The 23,096-nt window shown below is 45.8% G+C and overlaps 1 protein-coding gene across 2 annotated transcripts in view; it reads left to right on the forward strand.

Annotated features, from left to right (window-relative positions):
• ANO8 (anoctamin 8) overlaps nt 1-23,096 on the forward strand; it is a 191,471-nt gene that overhangs the window by 69,012 nt on the left and 99,363 nt on the right. For both annotated transcript variants that reach the window (XM_073551333.1, XM_073551334.1), the window contains exons 4-5: nt 19,198-19,336; nt 21,172-21,268. In XM_073551333.1, coding sequence (XP_073407434.1) covers nt 19,198-19,336; nt 21,172-21,268 — 236 coding nt within the window. The remainder of the gene's footprint in view (nt 1-19,197; nt 19,337-21,171; nt 21,269-23,096) is intronic.

Consider the following 23,096-nt stretch of genomic DNA (forward strand, 5'->3'; position numbering starts at 1 on the left):
GTTTCTAGTATACAGTGATTTGTACATGAGTGGTCTAAGGAAGTAGATCTGTTGAACTAGCAACAGGGTCAGAGGCACCTAGGGCTCATTTTAATCCCACAGAAGAGCCAAAATTGCTGAAAAAGTTAATGATAGCCATAATAGAAAGGTTTCAGGATGCAAGCTGCAGCATTGTGTGTGTGTGGTGCTGTGTAGCCTTTAAACATTGAGTGCCTATGCTGATCCCTATCCACCTCCAAAAGTGCCTACATTGGGCATATGAGTAGAGATGAGCGAACTGGAAGTCTGTTTTAATGTTTGGAGTTTGAAGTCTGGGATGAGCGAGATATTGATTGATTGAGAGATTTTCCAGCTCTAACGTTCTGGTCTCCATTGTTTTCAATGGGGTTTTGGTCTCCGAACTGAGTCATAGAATCATAGAATGTGTAGGGATTCTACTCGCTCAGGTGCAGCGGGAGACAATCAGGAGGCAGGTTCCTTTAAAGTTCATGGGTTTTATTGCATCATAAACCCATAAAGCAGCACATAACAAAAGAGATAGCTTTTAGCTTAGGCAAAAAGAGAGCACAAATGTCCGTTACTTCAGACTCAGTCCTGGAGCCTGAGCACACACGGGAGGCTTAGTCCTCCCCACATACAGCTCTGGGTTTCAGGAGTAGTCTAGCTTATAAAGTTCTAGCCACAACCACGAACCCAGCAGCTGACTGGTCACGTGATTGAGACCTCACCACAGGTCCTTGCAAAACATCAGAAATAGAATGATATTAATTAGGGCTTACATCACAGCGCGCACCCATCTCTGAGCCACATACCTCCCATCAACTATACAACCCTTAGCCACGCCACATACCTCCCCCTCTGCCTAAAGCCGTGGGGCTTGGCACTTTCACCTACTAGACAATGGATTCGTGAGAGGGCATCGGCATTACCATGTAGCGTCCCAGCCCTATGTTCTACATGGAAGCTGAAGTCTTGCAGGGCTAAGAACCAGCTGGTGACCCTAGCATTCTTCCCCTTTGTTTCGCTCATCCATCTGAGAGGGGCATGGTCGTATATTAACCTAAACTTCCGTCCCACCAGGTAGTACCGTAAGGTATCCACTGCCCATTTTATGGCCAAACACTCCTTCTCTACAACTGAGTAATTTCTCTCACAAGAAGATAGCTTCCTACTCAGGTAGAGGACAGGATGCTCCTCCCCACATATCTCCTGGGAAAGGACTGCTCCTATCCCGACATCTGAGGCATCTGTCTGAAGGATAAACTCTCGTTTAAAGTCCGGGGCCACCAGAACGGGTTGCTTACATAGAGCCCCTTTCATTTCTTGGAAGGCTGACTATGCCTCTTCTGACCATTACTGATTTTGTCCCTTTTAGAAGATCAGTCAGAGGCGCAGCCATCGTGGCTAAGTTTGGGATGAACCTTCTGTAATATTCCACGATCCCCAGGAAGGCTTTAACTTGCTTTTTGGACAGAGGTCTCTGACATGTTTGAATTGCCTCCACTTTATTGATTTGGGGTTTGATGTCGCCACGCCCCACTACATATCCGAGGCACTTGGCTTCTTTACCCACGGCACACTTCTTCAGGTTTATTGTAAACCCCGCCTCCCTTAGACCATCAAACACTGCTTGGACCTTTTCCAGGTGAGTCTCCCAGTCTGGGGTAAAGATGATGATATCATCCAGGTACGCGCCAGCGTATAGGTTATGAGGCGCAAGGATTCTATCCATAGCCTTCTGGAAGGTTGCCGGAGCTCCCTGCAGGCCAAACGGCATCCGGACATACTGGAAGCACCCGTCTGGTGTAGAAAATGCGGTCTTCTCCTTGGCTTCCTGTGCCATGTGGATCTGCCAATATCCCTTGGTCAAATCCAAGGCGGTGATGTACCTGGCAGGTCCAAGTCTTTCGATGAGCTCATCAACGTGTGGCATGGGATATGCGTCGAACTTGGAGAACTCATTCAGCTTCCGATAGTCATTGCAGAACCTCCATTCACCATCCGGTTTTGGGACGAAGACAATCGGGCTCGACCAGCCGCTCTTGGATTCCTCAATGACCCCGAGCTTCAACAAACGCTGCACCTCCTTGGAGTTTACTTCTCGATGGGACTCAGGAATTCGATAAGGCTTCACGTTCACCCGTACATGTGGCTCGGTCAGAACTTCGTGCTCCACGACCTTCGTGCACCACGGCAATTCTGAAAACAGGTCCCTGTTTCTCTGGAGTAACTCCCGGCACTGCTTTTTCTGGGCCTTCGATAGCATCTCCGCTATGGTAACTGCTCCAACCTCACCTAGGTTGCCCAGCAAGCACGGAGTTACCGCTTGCTCTCTATCTTGCCACGGTTTGATGAGGTTGACATGGTAAACCTGGTATGGTTTCCGTCTTCCGGGTTGGTGGATCTTATAGTTTACCTCCACAAGCTTCTCCACGACCTCATATGGCCCTTGCCATTTGGCCAAGAACTTGCTGCTCTCTACTGTCGGAACCAGCACGAGAACTCGGTCTCCCGGGTTGAACTGCCTCACTCTGGCTGTCCAGTTGTAGACCCTGGCCTGAGCTTCTTGTGCCTGGCGGAGGTGTTCCTTTATGATGGGCATCACCTTTGCAATCCTCTGCTGCTTCAGTGCCACTCAATAATGCTTCTGTGGGGCGTGACTTCGGCTTCCCAGGTTTCCTTGGCTATATCTAGGAGACCTCGCGGATGTCGGCCATACAGCAACTCGAAGGGAGAGAACTGTGACGGACTCAGCTCCTGCTGAGCCCATTTTTTGAGTGGACCCTCTGGGTCGTGGCACCCACCCACCGAGGGCGAGCTGACCTTGTGAGAATCCACCCCCTATACAGGGAGTGTCAGGGGCAAGACCAAGGGGGTGAGCCACCACGACTGCTGGGACCAGACGGCCGGCTCAGGGGACACTAGACGAGTGTCTGACGACAAGGACGAGCAGGAAGCAAGAGGAGACTAGATGTAGGTGCAAGGTATCTTCATTAGAATAACACAGGATCACATACAGAGTAAACAAGCAAAACGTGCAAGGTGCGCGCGTGGGCACGCCAAGGTCCATAACATGGTACGTGCCAGATGGCACGCCTAGGCACAGGTAATGGCATGATGGCATCGGACTCCGGACTGCTGGCAAACCGACAGGGTCCAGGGATCAGGCTGCGGACGTCAGCTCCGGACATCAGGCCTCAGTCATCTGGTTCCGGACCTCTGGCAACGGTCGGCAGGTTCCGGGCATCCGGCAGGCAAACCAGGGTTCAGGCAAGGAGGCACGACAGATATCCAAGCAGGGTGCGTGTTTAGGGAACACGCCAAGGTCCAAGGCTAGGTGCGTGTGTAGGGGACACGCCAGGGTCCAAGGCTAGGTGCGTGTGTAGGGGACACGCCAGGGTTCACAAACGAGACAGGGTGCGTGTGTAGAGCCACGCCAAAGCATAGGATAAGACAGAGTGCGTGTAGAGACACGCCAAGGCACAAGGTACAAGACAGAGTGCGTGTAGAGACACGCCAAGGTACAAGGTACAAGACAGAGTGCGTGTAGAGACACACCAAGGTACAAGGTACAAGACAGAGTGCGTGTAGAGACACGCCAAGGTACAAGACAGGGTGCGTGTAGAGACACACCAGGGTTCAGAGCAGGGCTGCGTGCTAGGAGCTATGCAGGGACGCACACCTCACTGGCCAATGCACACGGCTGTAACGCCAGCACGAGGCACGACTAAGGCACAGGAGGGGGCAAAGGAACCTTCGTGCTAGGAGCCACGCCAGGTTCAAGGCAGGGTGCGTGCTAGGAGCGACGCCAGGGTTCAAGGCAGGGTGCGTGCTAGGAGCGACGCCAGGTTTCAAGGCAGGATGCGTGCTAGGAGCCACGCAGGGGGCACGCCACACTGGCCAGTGCACACGGCTGTACACAAACACGTGGCACTTACCACGGCACAGGAGACGGCCAAGGGGAACCCACGCCGGGGTTCAATGCAAGTACAAGGCAGGGAACAAGGCAAGGAAAACAAGCAGAAACAGAGCCAGGTCAGAGCGAGGACAGAGTCTAGCAGCGGAGCGTAGGCAGAAGCCCAGAGCCGGGCCAAGGGAAGACCTTGGGACTAGACAAAGAAACGAGCACTAAGGAGAGGAGAAATGGTGCATGTGCCATGGAGCACTACAGAGCACCATAGGAGAGAGCGAGGCAGAGCAAGCAAAGACTGAGACCATAGGGAGGAACACAAAGCAAGGAATAGCAAGGCAGAGAACACAGGGAGGACTACAAGTCAAAGCATAGCAAAAGCAAGACATGGCAAAACAGGCGAGGCAGAGAACACAGGAAGGACTACAAGTCAAAGCATAGCTAAGGCGAGACATAGCAAAACAGACTAAGACAAAGAACAGCAGAAGGACTACAAGGCAAAGCAAGGCAAAGACAAACATGGCACGAGAGACAACACAAGACATGGCACAAGACAAGAGGCGGAATACGAGCACGGAGCGTGTGCAGAGAGGCACTACAGAGCAAAGTGCAAGGGCACAGAATAGAGGGAGCAACCCCACAGACCCAGAGCCTTGCAGGGAAGCAACACAATAATCAGGCCCTGAGCAAAGGAAGGGGCGGCCTGATATAGGGCATAGCACCTCCTCTTCCAGGTCAGGACCAGGGGAGCACTTCCGGGTTCAGATCCACAGGATAACAGAGCACAGTCACATGATCAGAGTTCCAGACATGACGAGACGACGGCAGATCCAGTGCTGAAACCTAGACAGGTCACATGATCAGAGTTCCAGACATGACGAGATGATTACCGAACCAGACAGTGCAGGATCTTTAGGAAACGTCACATGATCAGCGTTCCAGACATGACGAGATGATTGCAGAACCAGACAGTGCAGGATCCAGGCAGGGACACATCATCAGGGACTCTAGACAAGACAAGAAGATCACAGAAGGCAGAGCAGAAATGCAGGAATCCTGCAGCTCAGACATGAGGTGAGTGTGCACACAGCTCTAGCGAACATGCAGGACAGCAGACAAAACATGCGCATGCACATCGCTCCAGGAGTTCTTGAGACAAACAGACATGGCGGACGTGACAAGAACCCTGTGGAGGCCTGGGGAACTTCACGGATAGAAAACAGTAGATACGGTAAGAAACAATACCAGTCGCTACCATCTTTCTATATGGCTTTTCTTAGTATGCTCTTCAGTGTCTTGTTAAATCTTTCAACAAGGCCATCTGACTGCGGATGATACACTGAGGTCCTCAGCTGGGATATTTGCAGATCTCTGCACAACTCCCTCATCACCTTGCTCATAAAAGGTGTCCCCTGGACGGTCAGGATCTCCTTCGGCAAACCCGTCTGGGAAAACACATGGACCAGCTCGCAGGAGGCTTAGTCCTCCCCACATACAGCTCTGGGTTTCAGGAGTAGTCTAGCTTATAAAGTTCTAGTCACATCCACGAACCCAGCAGCTGACTAGTCACGTGATTGAGACCTCACCACAGGTCCTTGCAAAACATCAGGAATAGAATGATATTAATTAGGGCTTACATTACAGAGTGCACTCATCTCTGAACCACATACCTCCCCTCAACTATACAACCCTTAGCCGTGCCACAAATGTTAGAGTTGGAAGGAACCTCCAGAGTCATCATGTCCAACTGCCTGGTCAATGCAGGACTCACTAAACCAGCTCAGACAGATGTCTGTCCAGCCTTCTTGTAGACTTCCATTGAAGGAGAACTCACCACCTCTCGTGACAGCCTGTTCCACTCATTGATCACACTCACTGTCAAAAAGTTTTCTCTAACATCTAATTTGTATCTTCTCCCTTTCAGTTTCATTCCATTGCTTCTCTTGTTTCCATGTGCAAATGAGAATAAGGATGATCTCGCTACACTGCGACATCCCTTCAGATATTTGTAGACAGCTATTAAGTCTCCTCTTAGCCTTCGTTTTTGCCTTCTCCTCGTACGACATACTTTGCAATCTGCTCACCATCCTGGCCGCTCTTCTCTGATCTTGCTTCAGTTTTTCAATGTCTTTTTTAAAATGTGGTGCCCAGAACTGAACTTTTGACTAAAGGTCGGTCGGGAACCAGAACTTCCACAGGTCTGCTCGTCCACACACATGAGCACTGTATAATGAAGCAATAGAATAAGGTGTCCTGTGTGATTCATGTTTTCTTTTCCATATGTGGAGCATGGACTTGAGTTGTGTAAGAGGAAATAAAATGTATACATTTACTTCTACAAATTCACATTGGTGATTGTGCGGTAGAAAGGAAAGATTGCTTCCAATTTTTTATGCCCTTTGCTTTAGTTTGACAGTAAAATAGAACGAACAGAATATTTAATCTAATTTTGCAGAGAACTGTTCCAGTTTGACGTAGGAATAACTTGTTCTCTGTATACTGCAAAGGCCTGCAACATTCTAACTCGCATTGTATCTCAGATCCTCACTGTTTTCAAGGCCTGTAGTTCAGTAACTAAAAACATTCTTGTTTCTAGTCAAAGCTTGAAAATCTGTGAATATCAAAGGCATTTTAAAATTAAGTATTTTTTTTAACTTCCATTAAAGGAATATTCATAACATAATAATTAACGGGTTTATGTAGGATTTTTTTTTATTATGGGACTAATCACTAAAATTCAAAAAGTTGCTAACTACCTGCCTGTTCTGTCCGGCACTGGCACAGAGTGGTCATTGACTCTCGCCCCGTCAACAGAGCAAAACAGAAGCGTGGAAGAGAATCCACTACTCTGTTGATGTGACATCAGTGGGAGCCTCTGAATCGCCGGCAAGAGCGGTCTGTGCCGGCAGAGATTGGCTCTGGGCACAACCGACAGGTAGATAGCAACTACCTTCCTGTTCGTTTTTAGGCCCATAATTTAAAAAAAAATAGTCCTGGATAGCACCTTTTAGTTATCTTGTATATAATAAGAGCTTGTGAAAGGGGATGACATGCTGATTGCTGGGAGTCCGACTTCCAGTTCTTTGAAACCCAGAACACTGCAATGCCCCGTCTTGAATGAAGTGGGGGTGCCCATCCTTAACCTCCATTCCATTCATCGCCGGAATAACTGAGCACTATAATCAGAAATTAAAATGAGGAGGAATTGAAACACACAGTATATGAGAAAGCTGCAAGTTTATTCATGATGTACTGTAGGTATTCCGCAGTTACCATTTGAACTATGAACATAGCAAAAAAAACACAATGGCCCTGATTCATCAAAGGAATGTCACCACAGTTCTGGCGTAAATTGTTTTGAAAAGTCGCAACATTTTTGAGTAACTCTGATTTGAGCAAAAACATTTGACATTTTTAAGCAGAGTTGTGGAGTCAGAGTCATGGAGTCAGTCGGTGTCCATTTTGGTGGAGTTGGTATAAAATGGACTGTCTCTGACTCCTAGAATATATAATAAATTGGGTACTGTAGTACTCTGCGGGATGTGCTGTAAATGTTTTCATGGCTTAGGAAAGTTATGACGTGTCCTATTCCTGATCTAAGGATGTGGGCTTTTAGTTGAGATTAATCTGTGCTGCACTTTATGTACAGGCTCAGTAGTGAGGCAGTGCTGTGGTGTCAGGAGTCAGAGAAATGTCCTATAAATGTCTGTTCTGTTCCTGATCTAATGATCTGGGCTTTTAGGTGAGATGAATCTGTGCTGCACTTTATGTACATGCTCTGTAGTGATCAGTGCTGTGGGGTCAGGAGTCAGAGAAATGTCCTATAAATGTCTGTTCTGTTCCTGATCTAATGATCTGGGCTTTTAGGTGAGATGAATCTGTGCTGCACTTTATGTACAGGCTCAGTAGTGACCAGTGCTGTGGGGTCAGGAGTCTGAGAAATGTCCTATAAATGTCTGTTCTGTTCCTGATCTAATGATCTGGGCTTTTAGGTGAGATGAATCTGTGCTGCACTTTATGTACAGGCTCAGTAGTGACCAGTGCTGTGGGGTCAGGAGTCAGGGAAATGTCCTATAAATGTCTGTTCTGTTCCTGATCTAATGATCTGGGCTTTTAGGCGAGATGAATCTGTGCTGCACTTTATGTACATGCTCAGTAGTGACCAGTGCTGTGGGGTCAGGAGTCAGAGAAATGTCCTATAAATGTCTGTTCTGTTCCTGATCTAATGATCTGGGCTTTTAGGTGAGATGAATCTATGCTGCACTTTATGTACAGGCTCAGTAGTGACCAGTGCTGTGGGGTCAGGAGTCAGAGAAATGTCCTATAAATGTCTGTTCTGTTCCTGATCTAATGATCTGGGCTTTTAGGTGAGATGAATCTGTGCTGCACTTTATGTACAGGCTCAGTAGTGACCAGTGCTGTGGGGTCAGGAGTCTGAGAAATGTCCTATAAATGTCTGTTCTGTTCCTGATCTAATGATCTGGGCTTTTAGGTGAGATGAATCTGTGCTGCACTTTATGTACATGCTATGCTCAGTAGTGAGGCAGTGCTGTGGGATCAGGAGTCAGGGAAATGTCCTATAAATGTCTGTTCTGTTCCTGATCTAATGATCTGGGCTTTTAGGTGAGATGAACCTGTGCTGCACTTTATATACATGCTCAGTAGTGACGCAGGGCTATGAGGTCGGAGTCAGGGAAATGTCCTATAAATGTCTGTCCTGTTCCTGATCTAATGATCTGGGCTTTTAGGTGAGATGAATCTGTGCTGCACTTTATGTACATGCTCAGTGAGGCAGTGCTGTGTGGTCAGGAGTCAGGGAATTGTCCTATAAATGTCTGTCCTGTTCCTGATCTAATGATCTGGGCTTTTAGTTGTGATGAATCTGTGCTGCACTTTATGTACATGCTCAGTAATGAGGCCTTGCTGTGGAGGTGGTCAGGGAAATAAATGTGTGTTCTGTTCCTGATCTAAGGGTCTGGACTTTTAGGTCATGGAATTGTAAGGGAGGGACAGGACTGTAGTTGTGACCTGAATTACTGCAAGATCTATTTCCAGTCCTTCCCCCTACAGAAAACTGTACTCTTCTCTTCAGCGTACCTGCATCTCCAAATTCAGCTTCCTCTGGGCATTTCCCAGGCGACGACGGTCCCTCTTACAGGCGACCCCCAACAATGGAGACACAGTCCAAATTAACGTTAACATTTTCTTTACTGAATACTTCACACGTTACATCCACAGTTTGTACATTTACTTGTTTCCTCATCATTCCCTTTCTGGCTGTCGCTTCGGTGCAGTACACGCCCGGATCGAACCGTCCTAGACTGCTCCCCAGTTCCTTCCTGGCCTGACCTCGCCATGATGACAATTCCTACTGCCTGTTTCACCCCAGACTCAAAATCATTAGTCACCAGGTTTGTTTGCCTATGGTAAAGCATCTGGCCCGTCTGTACTGATCTCATCGAAGCTCCAACTTCCTTCTTCTCCTCAGTCCAACCGACGCCTGCCCTAAAAGCATCCGCTCAGGCGATGAGTCGCCACATCTTTCCTTTCCTGTTCTGGCCCACTGCTATGACACACAGTGGCCGTGGGTAACGTGGGCTGCAGCACTTTAACGTTACATGGCTGCCAAGATATCTGGGCATATAGCCCATATGGACACTAGGGCACCCTGGCCCCGTCTAACTTAACTTCCTAAAAACTTCTCTCTACTGCCTGGCAGCCCCTCCTACAATTAACCCTCTATAAACATCCTATCAGCTATACCTATAAGGCCCACTAGTATTCCCCCATGTAGTGGCCCACAACAGAGCTACACTTACCCTATGTATAAGAACTATCTACTAAAGTCTCTAATGTCCCCCCAAAAGGATGCACTGACTTACCCTAAACTGTATAAATAATACACACAACTCCAAAAATGAATGGAGAAAAAAGGATGACTGAAGCAAAAAATAACACAAAAATATTTTTATTGTAAAAAAAATTTTTTATATATCCATAAGAATCATATCAAGAAATGAAAACCACAAGTCAAAGGACATGGATCAAGGGACATGTAGTAAATGCCACGGTTATTTTCACACAAAAAAAATGGTAAAATATATACATATATATTATATTATGACCTACAATAATAATTGGTATGCCAAAATTTCTGCAAAAATAAGAGGTCATAAATGTATATACCAAACCCCACAAGAAATGTTCAAACAATACTGTTATAAAATTATTGTAAAGTGCTAAGTGCATAAATGGGGTTAATCTTGTGCAAAAAGAAAAAAAAATTTGCAAAAAAATCCCATGTATATAAAACTGATGATAAATCACACACTAAGTTGAAATCCTTGTGAGGTGATTCCAAAAGCGAGCCTCAAGTGCAATAGTACACACAATGCGCTCTAAATAATCATATGTGTGCATGGTAATATATTAAAGAAAAAAACAGGGAAAAAAATGCAAAAAGATGCAGCAAACTGCAATGGTAGTAAGAAATCCCTGTGTGGTGACTTTACAAACACATCTAAAGTGCAATAAGTACATGTAATGCGCTCTGAAAAAACACAAGTGCGCATGATAATTTGACAGGGAAAACAGAATGTTTGCAATTTTCATTTCATTAGACTGTCTTAATTACCCTAAACTGTACATAAATATCAATGTACATTACTTTACAATATATGCAGTATATCATTAAGAAACGTAGTCTCAAGAGCATGGTAACACACATACAAATGTGGCAGTTCCAGTAAAGTGGGTGGTAATACATCTTCATATGTAGCAGTACCGCAAGCATTCAACATATACATTATCAATATTAGCAATATGTAAACATTAACAGCAATTAGAGGAAGGGAAGCAAGAAGGACATTATATCTCACCCCCGTACAGAATCAGACTCGGGAGTCAGGGAAATTGAGGAGTTGGAGGTTTGGCTTACCAACTCCACAGCCCTGTTTTTATGCCAGTGTCTCCAAGCTCCGGCAAAATGGACTGAATAGGAGTGAAATAGGGGCAGGGTGGGATGTGATACCACAGTTCGTCTAATTCATAATGAGCTATGGTGTTACTTGCGTCAGAAATCTAACTCCTGTTCCGGACTGGAGTAAGATTTGTGGCCCACAGAGGTGCACGCCACTGGTCAGGCACTCCTGATTAATTAAAAAGGCACGTGCCTCCATTGCGGACCTTCTGCATGCAACCGGTCACTCCAAGGAGAAATTTTGCCATTGCTTAAAGTTTCCCTACTTGCTGTACAAACCTTTCAGAAAAATCACAGCTTTCCAGTCTACTTTTCGATAGGCTGGGTTCACACATTACATAATTGTCCTGTTATTGTGTAAGATTAGTTGCGGTACGGTATACACCCTGAAACTGTGTAGCAACGTACTGTAAAATGCAGACGAAGACTGGTTTCACAGCCCCTCTTGACAAATGACATAAAGACTACGTATCTGCTTGCTGTGGATTTTCACTTCTGCAGCACACTCTCTCCTTTAGCAACTTTTTCTGGGGATTTCACCGGTTAGGCGATGTCCCTACAGTGAGCCTTTGCTGAATTTTTAAAGCTATGCCAGTTCTGCACCTATTATTTGAATTAGGTTATTTGCAATATATATTGAGTATTTCTATGCGTTTTTATAGGGATCCTGTCACCAGAAATAACCCTGTTAACCTGCAGATATGTAGTTAATCTGCAGGTTAACAGCGTTATGATGCTGTCTGGCACCTGCACGTAGCCAAATGCAGTGGGGAGAAAATGATCTTGTATTCTCCCCACCAGCATTTGGTATTCAGTCATGGAGGTGGGGGTGCCGTTTGTTCAGTCACCGCTCAAAGGGCGTGGGATTTCTATAAAATCACATCCTTTTTGCTGGAACTGTAAGTTGCTGCATTTTTGCCGTAGCAAAAATATGCAGCATTAAAAACCCACCAGAGTCTCATCGTGGGCACGTGGCCTTACAAGCTCTCTTCCCTACTTACTTACATCACCATATTCACAAATTGTCGTGGCCACTTGGTAATGGATGCCAGTCAAACTCAACATCCTATTCACAGTCTTGTTGAAGATGACGTTTCTCTGCAAAGCTGACGGTGTTCTTGTAAGCACTGCATCTCCCACAGTGACCGTGGTAGAGCCTTATCTGTAATAACATTAGGTTAGGCTTACCAACGTGCAACTTCTGGAGCAGCAGTAATCATTACTTCGGATACACTCCTGGCAATGGTTCAACATGCTAGGATATACAGTGGGGGAAATAAGTATTTGATCCCTTGGTGATTTTTTAAGTTTGTCCACTGACAAAGACATGAAAAGTTTATAATTTTAAGGGTAGGTTAATTTTAACATTGAGAGATAGAATAGCAAAAATAAAATCCAGGAAATCACATTGTATAAATTATATAAATTTATTTACATTTTGCAGTGAGAAATAATTATTTGATCCCTCTGGCAAACAAGACTTAATACTTGGTGGCAAAACCCTTGTTGGCTAGCACAGCAGTCAGACGTTTTTGTAGTTGATGATGAGTTTTGTGCATATGTCAGGAGGAATTTTGGTCCACTCCTCTTTGCAGATCATCTCTAAATCATTAATATTTTGAGGCTGTCGCTTGGCAACTCGGAGCTTCAACTCCCTCCATAAGTTTTCTATGGGATTACGTTCTGGAGATTGGCTAGGCCACTCTTTGACTTTAATGTGCTTCTTTTTGAGCCACTCCTTTGCCTTCACTGTATGTTTTGGGTAATTGCCTTGCTGGAAGACCCAGCCACAACCCATTTTTAATGTCCTGGTGGAGGGTGCCACTCAGGATTCTACGGTACATGGCTCCATCCATTCTCCCATTGATGCGGTGAAGTAGTCCTATGCTCTTAGCAGAGAAACACCCCCAAAACATGTTGCCACCTCCATGCTTGACAGTGGGGACTGTGTTTTTTTGGGTCATAGGCAGTATTTATCTTCCTCCAAACACGACGAGTTGAGTTAATGCCAAAGACCTCAATTTTTGTCTCATCTCACCACAGCACGTTCTCCCAATCACTCACAGAATCATCCATGTGTTCATTGGCAAGCTTCAGACGGGCCTGCACATGTGCCTTGTTGAGCAGGGGGACCTTGCGGGCACTGCAGGATTTTAAACCTTTACTGCGTAATGTGTTACCAGTAGTTTTCTTGGTGACTGTGGTCCCAGCTGCCTTGAGATCATTAACAAGTTCCCCCCGTGTAGTTTTAGGCTGATCTCTCACCTTCCTCATGATCAAGGATACCCCACGAGGTGAGATATTGCATGGTGCCCCAGATCAATGACGATTGGCAGTCATTTTGTATTTCTCTTTCGTCTCATTGGGGGACACAGGAACCGTGGGTGTGTGCTGCTGTCACTAGGAGGTTGACACTATGCCATAAGAAAAATGTTAACTCCGCCTCCACAGTATACACCCCTCCGACCGGCTGTAGGACAATTATTTTTGCTTAATGTCTGCAGGAGGTGGACAGGGGTCTCTCGCAGACCCATGCCTACCTCAGTGTGTGTCGTTCCTTTTCAGATAACCATGGAGGGATACAGAGTAGATATGCTACATCTGTATTCCCACACCGGTATTATGAGTACTGTGTGTACTGCCACCCCGTATCCTCATGAATCCCACTGGCAGGACCCTAACCCCTAACACAACACTCGTGTTCAGGTGGCCACTCCTGGTCCTGACCTTCGTCTCCCATCACTCGCCCGCCAGAGCCTGATGATCGCGAGAGACGCCCTGCAGAAAAGGTTTGGGACAGCAATCTTTTCATGCAGATAACCGACCCCTGTTATGGGGTGAACTAGAGGTAAGAGGCTGCAGTGTTTGATATTCTGCTCACCAGCCGCCCTAGGCTGAATGTGACCTCTCCAATCAGCGCTCGGGCTTGCAGCCCATGGCTCTATACTTAGTTTAAGAGCCAACACTTTCAAGCACGTGGTGCAGCGCGGTTCCAGCCTCCTTCCGTGGCAGCGTTATGGCCCTGGACTCCAGCGGAAGCCCAGCACGGCCGACGCCAGATTCCGGCTTCCGGCAGGCTCTGACCCTCGGCTTCCTACCAGTGCCATCTTGGTGCTCCAGGAGGCCGGAGCAGGACCCCGCCCACCGCTTCCGGGTGGGGATTTCATAAAGCTTCTAGGCAGCGTGGGCTGTTTACCTCTCTCTCTCTCTCCCTCAACAGCCTTCGGGCGGCAGCTGTGGTGGGGACACAGGTCGTGGGTATGTGAGTACTGCACTACAGGTTGCTCCCTCACTCCACTTTCTACCCCCGACGGTCAGCACCAGGTAAAGCCTGTCAGTATGCCCAAGGGAGAGCAGTCCCGCTCCTCATCCGCTTCAGCGACCTTGGTCTTAAACACCCTGTCCCAGTTTGGTTGGATTGTAAACAGGGAGAAATCTCACCTAACGCCAACACAACGCCTAGAATTCTTAGGGATGATAATCGACACCTGCCGCTCGAGGGTCTTTTTCCCAGAAAGAAAGTGGATTACCCTCCAGCAGGGAGTTCGCTCTCTGTTAAAATTCCGGCTTCTATCCTTTCGCGCTGCCATGAGAGTCCTGGGGAGGATGGTGGCAGCCTCAGAGGCAGTACCCTTTGCCCTGTTCCATTGCAGGATACTGCAGAGGAACATCCTCCTTCAGTGGGACAGGTCCATCTCTTCGCTGGATCACCCCTTCCTCCCTTCCATTCAGACCAGGGAGTCCCTCAAGTGGTGGCTGACCTCCCCCCTCATTCATCTGGGATGGCCTTTTCCCCCTGTCCACTGGCAGGTGGTAACTACAGATGCCAGTCTCCTGGGCTGGGGTGCAGTATTCCTTCACCTGACGGTCCAGGGACGATTGTCCAAGCGAGAATCCTCACTATCAATCAACATTCTAGAACTGAGGGCGGTCTTTCTAGTACTCCTACATTGGGAAAGATACCACAACAAGCAGCCAATCCGGATTCAAATGGACAATGCCACAGCGGTGGCATACATCAATCACCAAGGGGGAACCAGGAGTCCCCGGGCACTGGCCGAGGTATCCAGAATCTTCAACTGGGCGGAAACCGCAATTCCGGCAATTTCGGCAGTTTACATTCCTGACACAGACAACGCGGCCACCGACTTCTTCAGTCGGGAGGGACTCGCGGCAGGAGAATGGTCCTTACATCAGAACGTGTTCTGTCAGATATGCCGGCTATGGGGGACTCCAGATGTGGACCTTCTGGCGTCGCGACAGAACAGAAGGGTTTAACAGTATGTCTCAAGATCCCGCAATCCTCTAGCAATAGGGGTCGACGCGCTGGTCATTCCTTGGACATAGTTCAGACTCTCTTACCTGTTCCCTCCCCTTCCTCACCTGCCCAGACTGCTAAAGAAGATCAAGGAGGAAGGGGTGCCTGTCATATTGATTGCCCCAGGAGGGCCTGGTTCGCAGAAATTATCAATCTTCTCGCAGGCACCCCCTGGAGACTCCCCAACAGACCAGATCTCCTGGCTCAGGGGCCGTTTTATCACCCGAATTCTCGGTTGCTCAATTTGACGGCATGGCCGTTGAAACCACAATACTGAGAGCAGTGGGATTTTCGGAGTCATTAATACATTGATCCAGGCTAGGAAGCCATCCTCTTCCAGGGTCTATTATCGAGCCTGGAAGGCCTATTTTGGCTGATGTGAGTCTAATCACATCACACCTATGCCCTGTTCCCTACCGTCTGTCCTAGCTTTTCTCCAGGCAGGGTTAGATGCCGGTCTGGCCCTAAGTTCTTTGAAAGGCCAGGTATCTGCTCTCTCTATTCTTTTTCAAAGAAATTTGGCCTCCCGCTTACAGGTTAAGACCTTTCTGTAAGGGGTGGCACAAGCAGCCCCTCCTTACAGATCCCCAGTGACTCCATGGGATCTTAACTTGGTCTTGGAAGCCTTGACTGATTCACCCTTTGAACCCCTCCAGGTAGCTCCCATGTCTTTGTTGTCCTGGAAGGTGGTATTTCTCGTAGCCATCACCTCTGAGGCGGGTTTCGGAATTAGCGGCATTGTCCTGTTGCCCTCCATTCTTAATTATGCACCAGGACAAGGTTGTTTTGCGGCCTCCTCCTAACTTGTGAGAAGATTCCTGCCGGCCTCTAAGGCAACAATTGCCCACTGGATAAGAATGGCAATTCTAGAAGCCTACCGGGTGAAGGACAGGGTGTCCCCTGCTGGAGTCAAGGCCCCTTCAACCCGGGCGGTGGGCTCCTCCTGGGAGGTACACAATAGGGCATCAGCCATGCAGTTGTGCAAGGCAGCCACATGGTCGTCCGTGCATACTTTTTTCAAGTTTCTATAAGGTCCATACCTATGCTTCAGTGGACGCCAGCCGAGGCAGAAGAATCATGCAGGCGGCAGTGGTGAGTTCTCCGACCTGAAGGAAGTTTCTGTCTTCTCCCACCCCAGGGACTGCTTTTGGACGTCCCACGGTTACTGTGTCCCCCAATGAGACGAAAGAGAAAACAGGATTTTGGTTGCTTACGGTAAAATCTGTTTCTCAGAGTCTTCATTGGGGGACACAGCGCCCTCCCATGATTTTGTTACTTGTAATGAATATATGATGACTTGCATGATAATGTCTCCTACTGCTTTTTCACTAACTGATTGTCCTACAGCCGGTCGGAGGGGTGTATACTGTGGAGGCGGAGTTAACTTTTTTTTATGGCATAGTGTCAACCTCCTAGTGACAGCAGCACACACCCATGGTTCCTGTGTCCCCCAATGAAGCACCCAAAATCCTGTTTTCTTCCATTTTCTTAATATTGCACCAACAGTTGTCTCCTTCTCACCCAGCATCTTACATATGGTTTTGTAGCCCATTCCAGCTTTGTGTAGGTCTATGATCTTGTCCCTGACATCCTTAGAAAGCTCTTTAGTCTTACCCATGTTGTAGAGGTTAGAGTCTGACTAATTAATTGAGTCTGTGGACAGGGGTCTTTTATAAAGGTGTCTATGTAAGACAGCTGTCTTTAATGCAGGTAACGATTTGATTAGGAGCGTCTAACTGGTCTGTAGGAGCCAGAACTCTTAATGGTTGGTAGGCGATCAAATACTTATTTCTCACTGCAAAATGCAAATAAATTTATATAATTTATACAATGTGATTTTCTGGATTTTATTTTTGATATTCTGTCTCTCAATGTTAAAATTAACCTACCCTTAACATTACAGTCATATGTTAAAGTTTGGGCACCCCTATTAATGTTAACCTTTTTTCTTTATAACAGTTTTGGTTTTTGCAACAGCTATTTCAGTTTCATATATCTAATAACTGATGGACTCAGTTATATTTCTGGATTCAAATGAGGTTTATTGTACTAACAGAAAATGTGCAATCTGCATTTAAACAAAATTTGACCGGTGCAAAAGTATGGGCACCCTTATTTTCTTGATTTGAACACTCCTAACTACTTTTTACTGACTTCCTGAAGCACTAAATTGGTTTTGTAACCTCATTGAGCTTTGAACTTTGTAGCCAGGTGTATCAAATCATGAGAAAAGGTATTTAAGGTGGCCACTTGCAAGTAGTTCTCCTATTTGATTCTCCTATGAAGAGTGGCATCATGGGCTCCTCAAAACAACTCTCAAATGATCTGAAAACAAAGATTATTCAACATAGCTTTTCAGGGGAAGGATACAAAAAGTCGTCTCAGAGATTTAACCTGTCAGTTTCCACTGTGAGGAACATAGTAAGGAAATGGAAGAACTCAGGTACAGTTCTTGTTAGGCCCAGAAGTGGCAGGCCAAGAAAATTATCAGAAAGGCAGAGAAGAAGAATGGTGAGAACAGTCAAGGACAATCCACAGACCACCTCCAAAGACCTGCAGCATCATCTTGCTGTAGACGGCGTCACTGTGCATCGGTCAACAATACAGCGCACTTTGCACAAGGAGAAGCTGTATGGGAGAGTGATGCGAAAGAAGCCGTTTCTGCAAGCACGCCACAAACAGAGTCGCCTGAGGTATGCAAAAGCACATTTGGACAAGCCAGTTACATTTTGGAAGAAGGTCCTGTGGACTGATGAAACAAAGACTGAGTTGTTTGGTCATACAAAAAGGCGTTATGCATGGAGGCTAAAAAACACAGCATTCCAAGAAAAACACTTGCTACCCACAGTAAAATTTGGTGGAGGTTCCATCATGCTTTGGGGCTGTGTGGATAATGCCAGCACCGGGAATCTTGTTAAAGTTGAGGGTCGCATGGATTCAACTCAGTATCAGCAGATTCTTGACAATAATGTGCAAGAATCAGTGACGAAGTTGAAGTTACGCAGGGGATGGATATTTCAGCAAGACAATGATCCAAAACACCGCTCCAAATCTACTCAGGCATTCATGCAGAGGAACAATTACAATGTTCTGGAATGGCCATCCCAGTTCCCAGACCTGAATATCATTGAACATCTGTGGGATGATTTGAAGAGGGCTGTCCATGCTCGGCGACCATCAAACTTAACTGAACTGGAATTGTTTTGTAAACAGGAATGGTCACAAATACCTTCATCCAGGATCCAGGAACTCATTAATAGCTACAGGAAGCGACTAGAGGCAGTTATTTTTGCAAAAGGAGGATCTACACAATATTAATGTCACTTTTATGTTGAGGTGCCCATACTTTTGCACCGGTCAAATTTTGTTTAAATGCAGATTGCACATTTTCTGTTAGTACAATAAACCTCATTTGAATCCAGAAATATAACTGAGTCCATCAGTTATTAGATATATGAAACTGAAATGGCTGTTGCAAAAACCAAAATTGTTATAAAGAAAAAAGGTTAACATTAATAGTGGTGCCCAAACTTTATCATATGACTGTATAGACTGTTCATGTCTTTGTCAGAGGGCAAACGTACAAAATCAGCAAGGGATCAAATACTTATTTCCCCCACTGTAGATTGAACTCGGTGGACTTAAGTGTCCTTTAAAGCTATGAAACTGTCTGTTACATCGCTCTATAATGTTAGTGAGTGGTCCTGTTGTGACTAGCCACAATGTCGGCACATTCACTTATATGACGGTAGACTTGTGTATCAACCAAACTCTGCCTCGAAGTCTCAGCCTAATAGAGTTTGTGCCAGTGCATATCAAATTGCAAGTGGTTCTGTTATTCTGTTACAGATCGGTTAGCTACACACAGTACTTTTTTTTTCTTATAGTTGGGTATTGATATTTACAGTTGTACCAATTTTCTACAAGTATATAATATTGGAAAATTAACTTCTTGATGGCCATTGAAATCTGAGCTTGTTTGTATTACAGTTTACTCCGCGGTGCGGAGGAGATTGGACTCCGTAAGCCGGTGAAAACCGAGTTTGGAGGTGGAACACGTGTTTTCTCCTGTGAAGAGGACTACATTTATCAGAATATTGAAAATGAGCTACATTTTTTCACATCTCAGGTATATTCTTCTCATTTATTTAGATTTCATTATGGTGTGATGGTGTAGAACAGCACTAGGCAAAATGCAGCCCATGGGCCACAGCTGGCCCTCTGGCTGTTCCATACTGTGCCCTCTGTTGCCTGTCTACCTCTTGGGGGACTCCCGCTGTATATAGGAGGCTGTGTGGGGTATCATGCTGTATATAGGGAGACTGTGGGGTATCCTGCTGTATATAGGGGACTGTGTGGGGTCTCATGCTGTATATAGGGGCTGTGTGGGGGTTCATGCTGTAAATAGGGAGTATGTGTGTGGACTTATGCTGTATATAGGGAAGCTGTGTTGGGGGCTCATGCAGCATATATGAGGAGGCTGTGTGGGGCTGTATATAGGGAGGCTGTGTGGGGGGACTTATGCTGTATATAATGAGGCTGTGCAGGGGGAGCTCATTCTTTATATAGGGAGGCTTTGTGGGGGGGGGCTCATGCTGTATATAGGAGTATGTCAGCATACTTAATTCTGCACAATATTATCATATACGACTATAGACAAAACTGTGAATATAAACTTAAGGCTATAAAAATCCATGAGTTTATAATGAACAATGAGCCCAAAAAGTGATTACTAGATTGTTGATGTCCAAGAAATAATTTAACTGTTGGGGTCTTCAACATTTCACAACCAGTCAAGGATTTTTTTTTTTTTTTTTTATGGCTGTGATAGTCTACAATAGTTTGTCTATTGCTGTCTATAGCTACATTTTCTTTATATTGCTGCAGTACATCTATGAAAATGAAGCAACTTTAAAAGTGTTCTATTTTCTTGAGTCTACAGATTCTGTGCAGTCTATGGCCCCGATTCTTCACGGCTGACGTTTTTTAAGCTGGTCTTGATGAGGGGGCATGCTGGAGCCAAGATGCTTCAGAGTTGTTAAGAAGCGCATGTGCGCGCCGGGAGGTTCTCATGCTCCTGTCCTGCCTCAGCTCTACCCACATTGTTAGAGCTTGACAAAAATGACATGTCAGAACATCATAAGTCGCAAAATTGCAGCTTATTAGCCTCGCGTTACACCAAAACTTTACAACTTCAAAACATTATATATGTCAGAATTCTGGTGTAAACGCTGAGCTGATCAGGCCCCATGTGTCTACTTGGTAACAGACTACAGACCATGTGTCGTCTGATCCTGCAGTCATACTCCCTTCCATCTGCCCCCTAGCTCTTACTAAAATGTCTGTTAGTCCTGTAGTCTATTAGCTTACCGATGAATAGATGTGCTAGGATCTGTACAAAACAAATAATATGACATTTTATAATGAATATAAATGCTTTGGGAAAAATACAAAAATTGGCTGTGAAAGTGTGAGTAGAACTAGGATCAAACTAAGAACGCCTCATCCTCTTCAGGCATTTTCTGGTAATACAAGGCCTGAAGAGACCTCTACTCCATGAAGTTTCTTTTTATTTTAATTATTACTAATCTTTTCAGTGAAACTATAAATTTTGCAACATAACTCCGCGTACTTCCTTGAAGAAAAAAACTATAAATTTGCCTCGCTTGTTACATCACATGTAATTGTTGCTGTTCACTGGATAAATTACCGAGCTTGTTCTGAAAAGCAGTTGCTGTGTCATTTACTATACATTCCTGCAAGATGTTAGAAAATGTATAGCCCTAAGAGTCTGTTCACATCTGTGCCATATTCATCGCACTGTGAGCACCAACAGCACCCAAAGGAGTACACTGACTTTTAATAGGTTCCACCAAAACATTTACACTGGGTGCTGTAATGCATAGAATGAGTGCTACAATAACCGGGAACATTCAGTATCATTCACATTGTATTTTCTTTCAGGAACGTCAGAGTATCATCAGGTACTGGATGGAGAACCTCAGAGCTAAACAAGGGGAATCTTTGCACAATATCCACTTCCTGGAGGGCCAGCCGATCAGTGAGTGAGCTTCTGTATTCTTCTGCTTCGCGGCTGTCAGCCAAATGTTTGTTCTGCAGGCAGCCATCTCTCCTGATAAATTGGGCTCTTAGTCCTCAGAATAAGATATGTCACGATTTTGATTGGCTGGAACTTTTAAAATTTTGACATTTGCTATTTTTGGGGGGTTAGTACTGTATATTATGTAAAACACTACACTGGGAGTCATTAAAGGGATTGTCTGCTGTTTGTCACAAAGGTCCCCAAAAATATGAACATAATCACAAGGTGTCCCACTGCTGATTACCAGTTGCAAATTGCAGGCAAACATGGCAGCTTGTGTTGAGATTTTCAGAGTTCACTGACACAAAAAAGGAAGATGGTTGTAAGATAGCAGAGCCAACTTGCTGAAATTGCTCTTTGACCAACTGATTGAAATCCGGAAGAGAAACTCTTATCGATGTGCACCGAGTTCTGTCCAGTTTATTCACCGTGGTGTTATTTAAAGGGGATATTGTTGTGAGTTCATTTTCCCCTTCGTCACTGAGGTCTGGTGAACTCCCTATTCTGGTAAAGGAAGGTAATGAGCCTGATTATCAGGCACCTGAGCCTAATGAGGATGACTGGCTGAGTGGAGTCACGGACTGGATATAAGGCTGCCGACGCCCTTCTGCCCTGCGGGTGATTTCTCTGTGGACTTCTAGGACACCAGTCTGATTCCTGCTCCTCTAAAGCTAAGTTTTCTGCTTTGCCTGTTAGCATTTGTGTTTTGTTTTTGTTTTCCTTGCTTTTCTGGATTCTGCCATTCCCTGCTGGGGTGAGCTGAATCTCCTTTTGCCGGTTGCTCTGTCTTCAGAATATTCCTGAGTACTGACATAGCTTTTTTGAAGCCTAGCATCTTCAGGGCCTTTTTCACTGTCAGTCTGTTGGCTCTTATTTTCATAGGGTTTTTCACGGATTGCAGACAGCAGCCTTCCTGTCCTTTCCTATCTAGTTAGCTTGGGCCCCGTCTTTGCTCAGTCTATCTTTCTGTCTGTTTTAGTGTTTTCATCTTGCTTCACTGTCATTATATGTTGGGGGCTGCCTATTGCTTTGGGGTCTGCTCTGGGGCAGTTTAGATTTCCCCTTTCTTTCTTTAGGCCTATTTAATTCTCCGGTTGTGATCGAGGGGTCTAGGGCATCGTAGGAACCCCCCACGGCTACTGTTAGTTGTTGTGGATAGGATCAGGGGTCTGCAATCCGATAGCTGCCAACCTCTCTGGTTTTCTGGACTTAGCTAGCATTTCTGTTTTTGCCTCCTACGGTGACTCAATCATAACAGAATCACCCGCCCTACCGCAGATCCTAGGGTACTCAATAGCAGGAAAGAATTGTGTTTAAAAAAAAAAAAGTGTGTGTTTATTCTTTCCTTTATATCTCTGAGGCCGTAGGGGGAATTTTTTTTTCTCTCAATGGAGATAAAGCAATTGTCTGATCGTGTGGAGCAGCTCGCTGCGGAAGTGCGGGGAATTTCCGCCTACCTTGCTCATTCACATGCTGTTGAACCAAAGATCCCTACACCTTATGTATTTTTTGGCGATCGATCTAAATTTTTGAGTTTCAAAAATAATTGTAAATTATTTTTTGCCTTGAAGCCTAACTCGTCAGGTAGCTCCGCGCAACAGGTTAAAATTGTCATCTCTTTGCTGGGTGGCGATCCCCAGGATTGGGCGTTTACTTTGAAACCAGATGATCCTATTCTGACTAATGTGAACGCATTCTTTCAAGCTTTGGGGTTGTTGTATGACGAACCTAATGCTATTGATCAGGCTGAAAAGACCCTGTTGGCATTGAACCAGGGTCGAGATTC

The sequence above is a fragment of the Dendrobates tinctorius genome, unplaced genomic scaffold (assembly GCF_039654945.1).
Source record: "Dendrobates tinctorius isolate UK_male_01 unplaced genomic scaffold, ASM3965494v1 ptg000175l, whole genome shotgun sequence".
Taxonomy (NCBI): domain Eukaryota; kingdom Metazoa; phylum Chordata; class Amphibia; order Anura; family Dendrobatidae; genus Dendrobates; species Dendrobates tinctorius.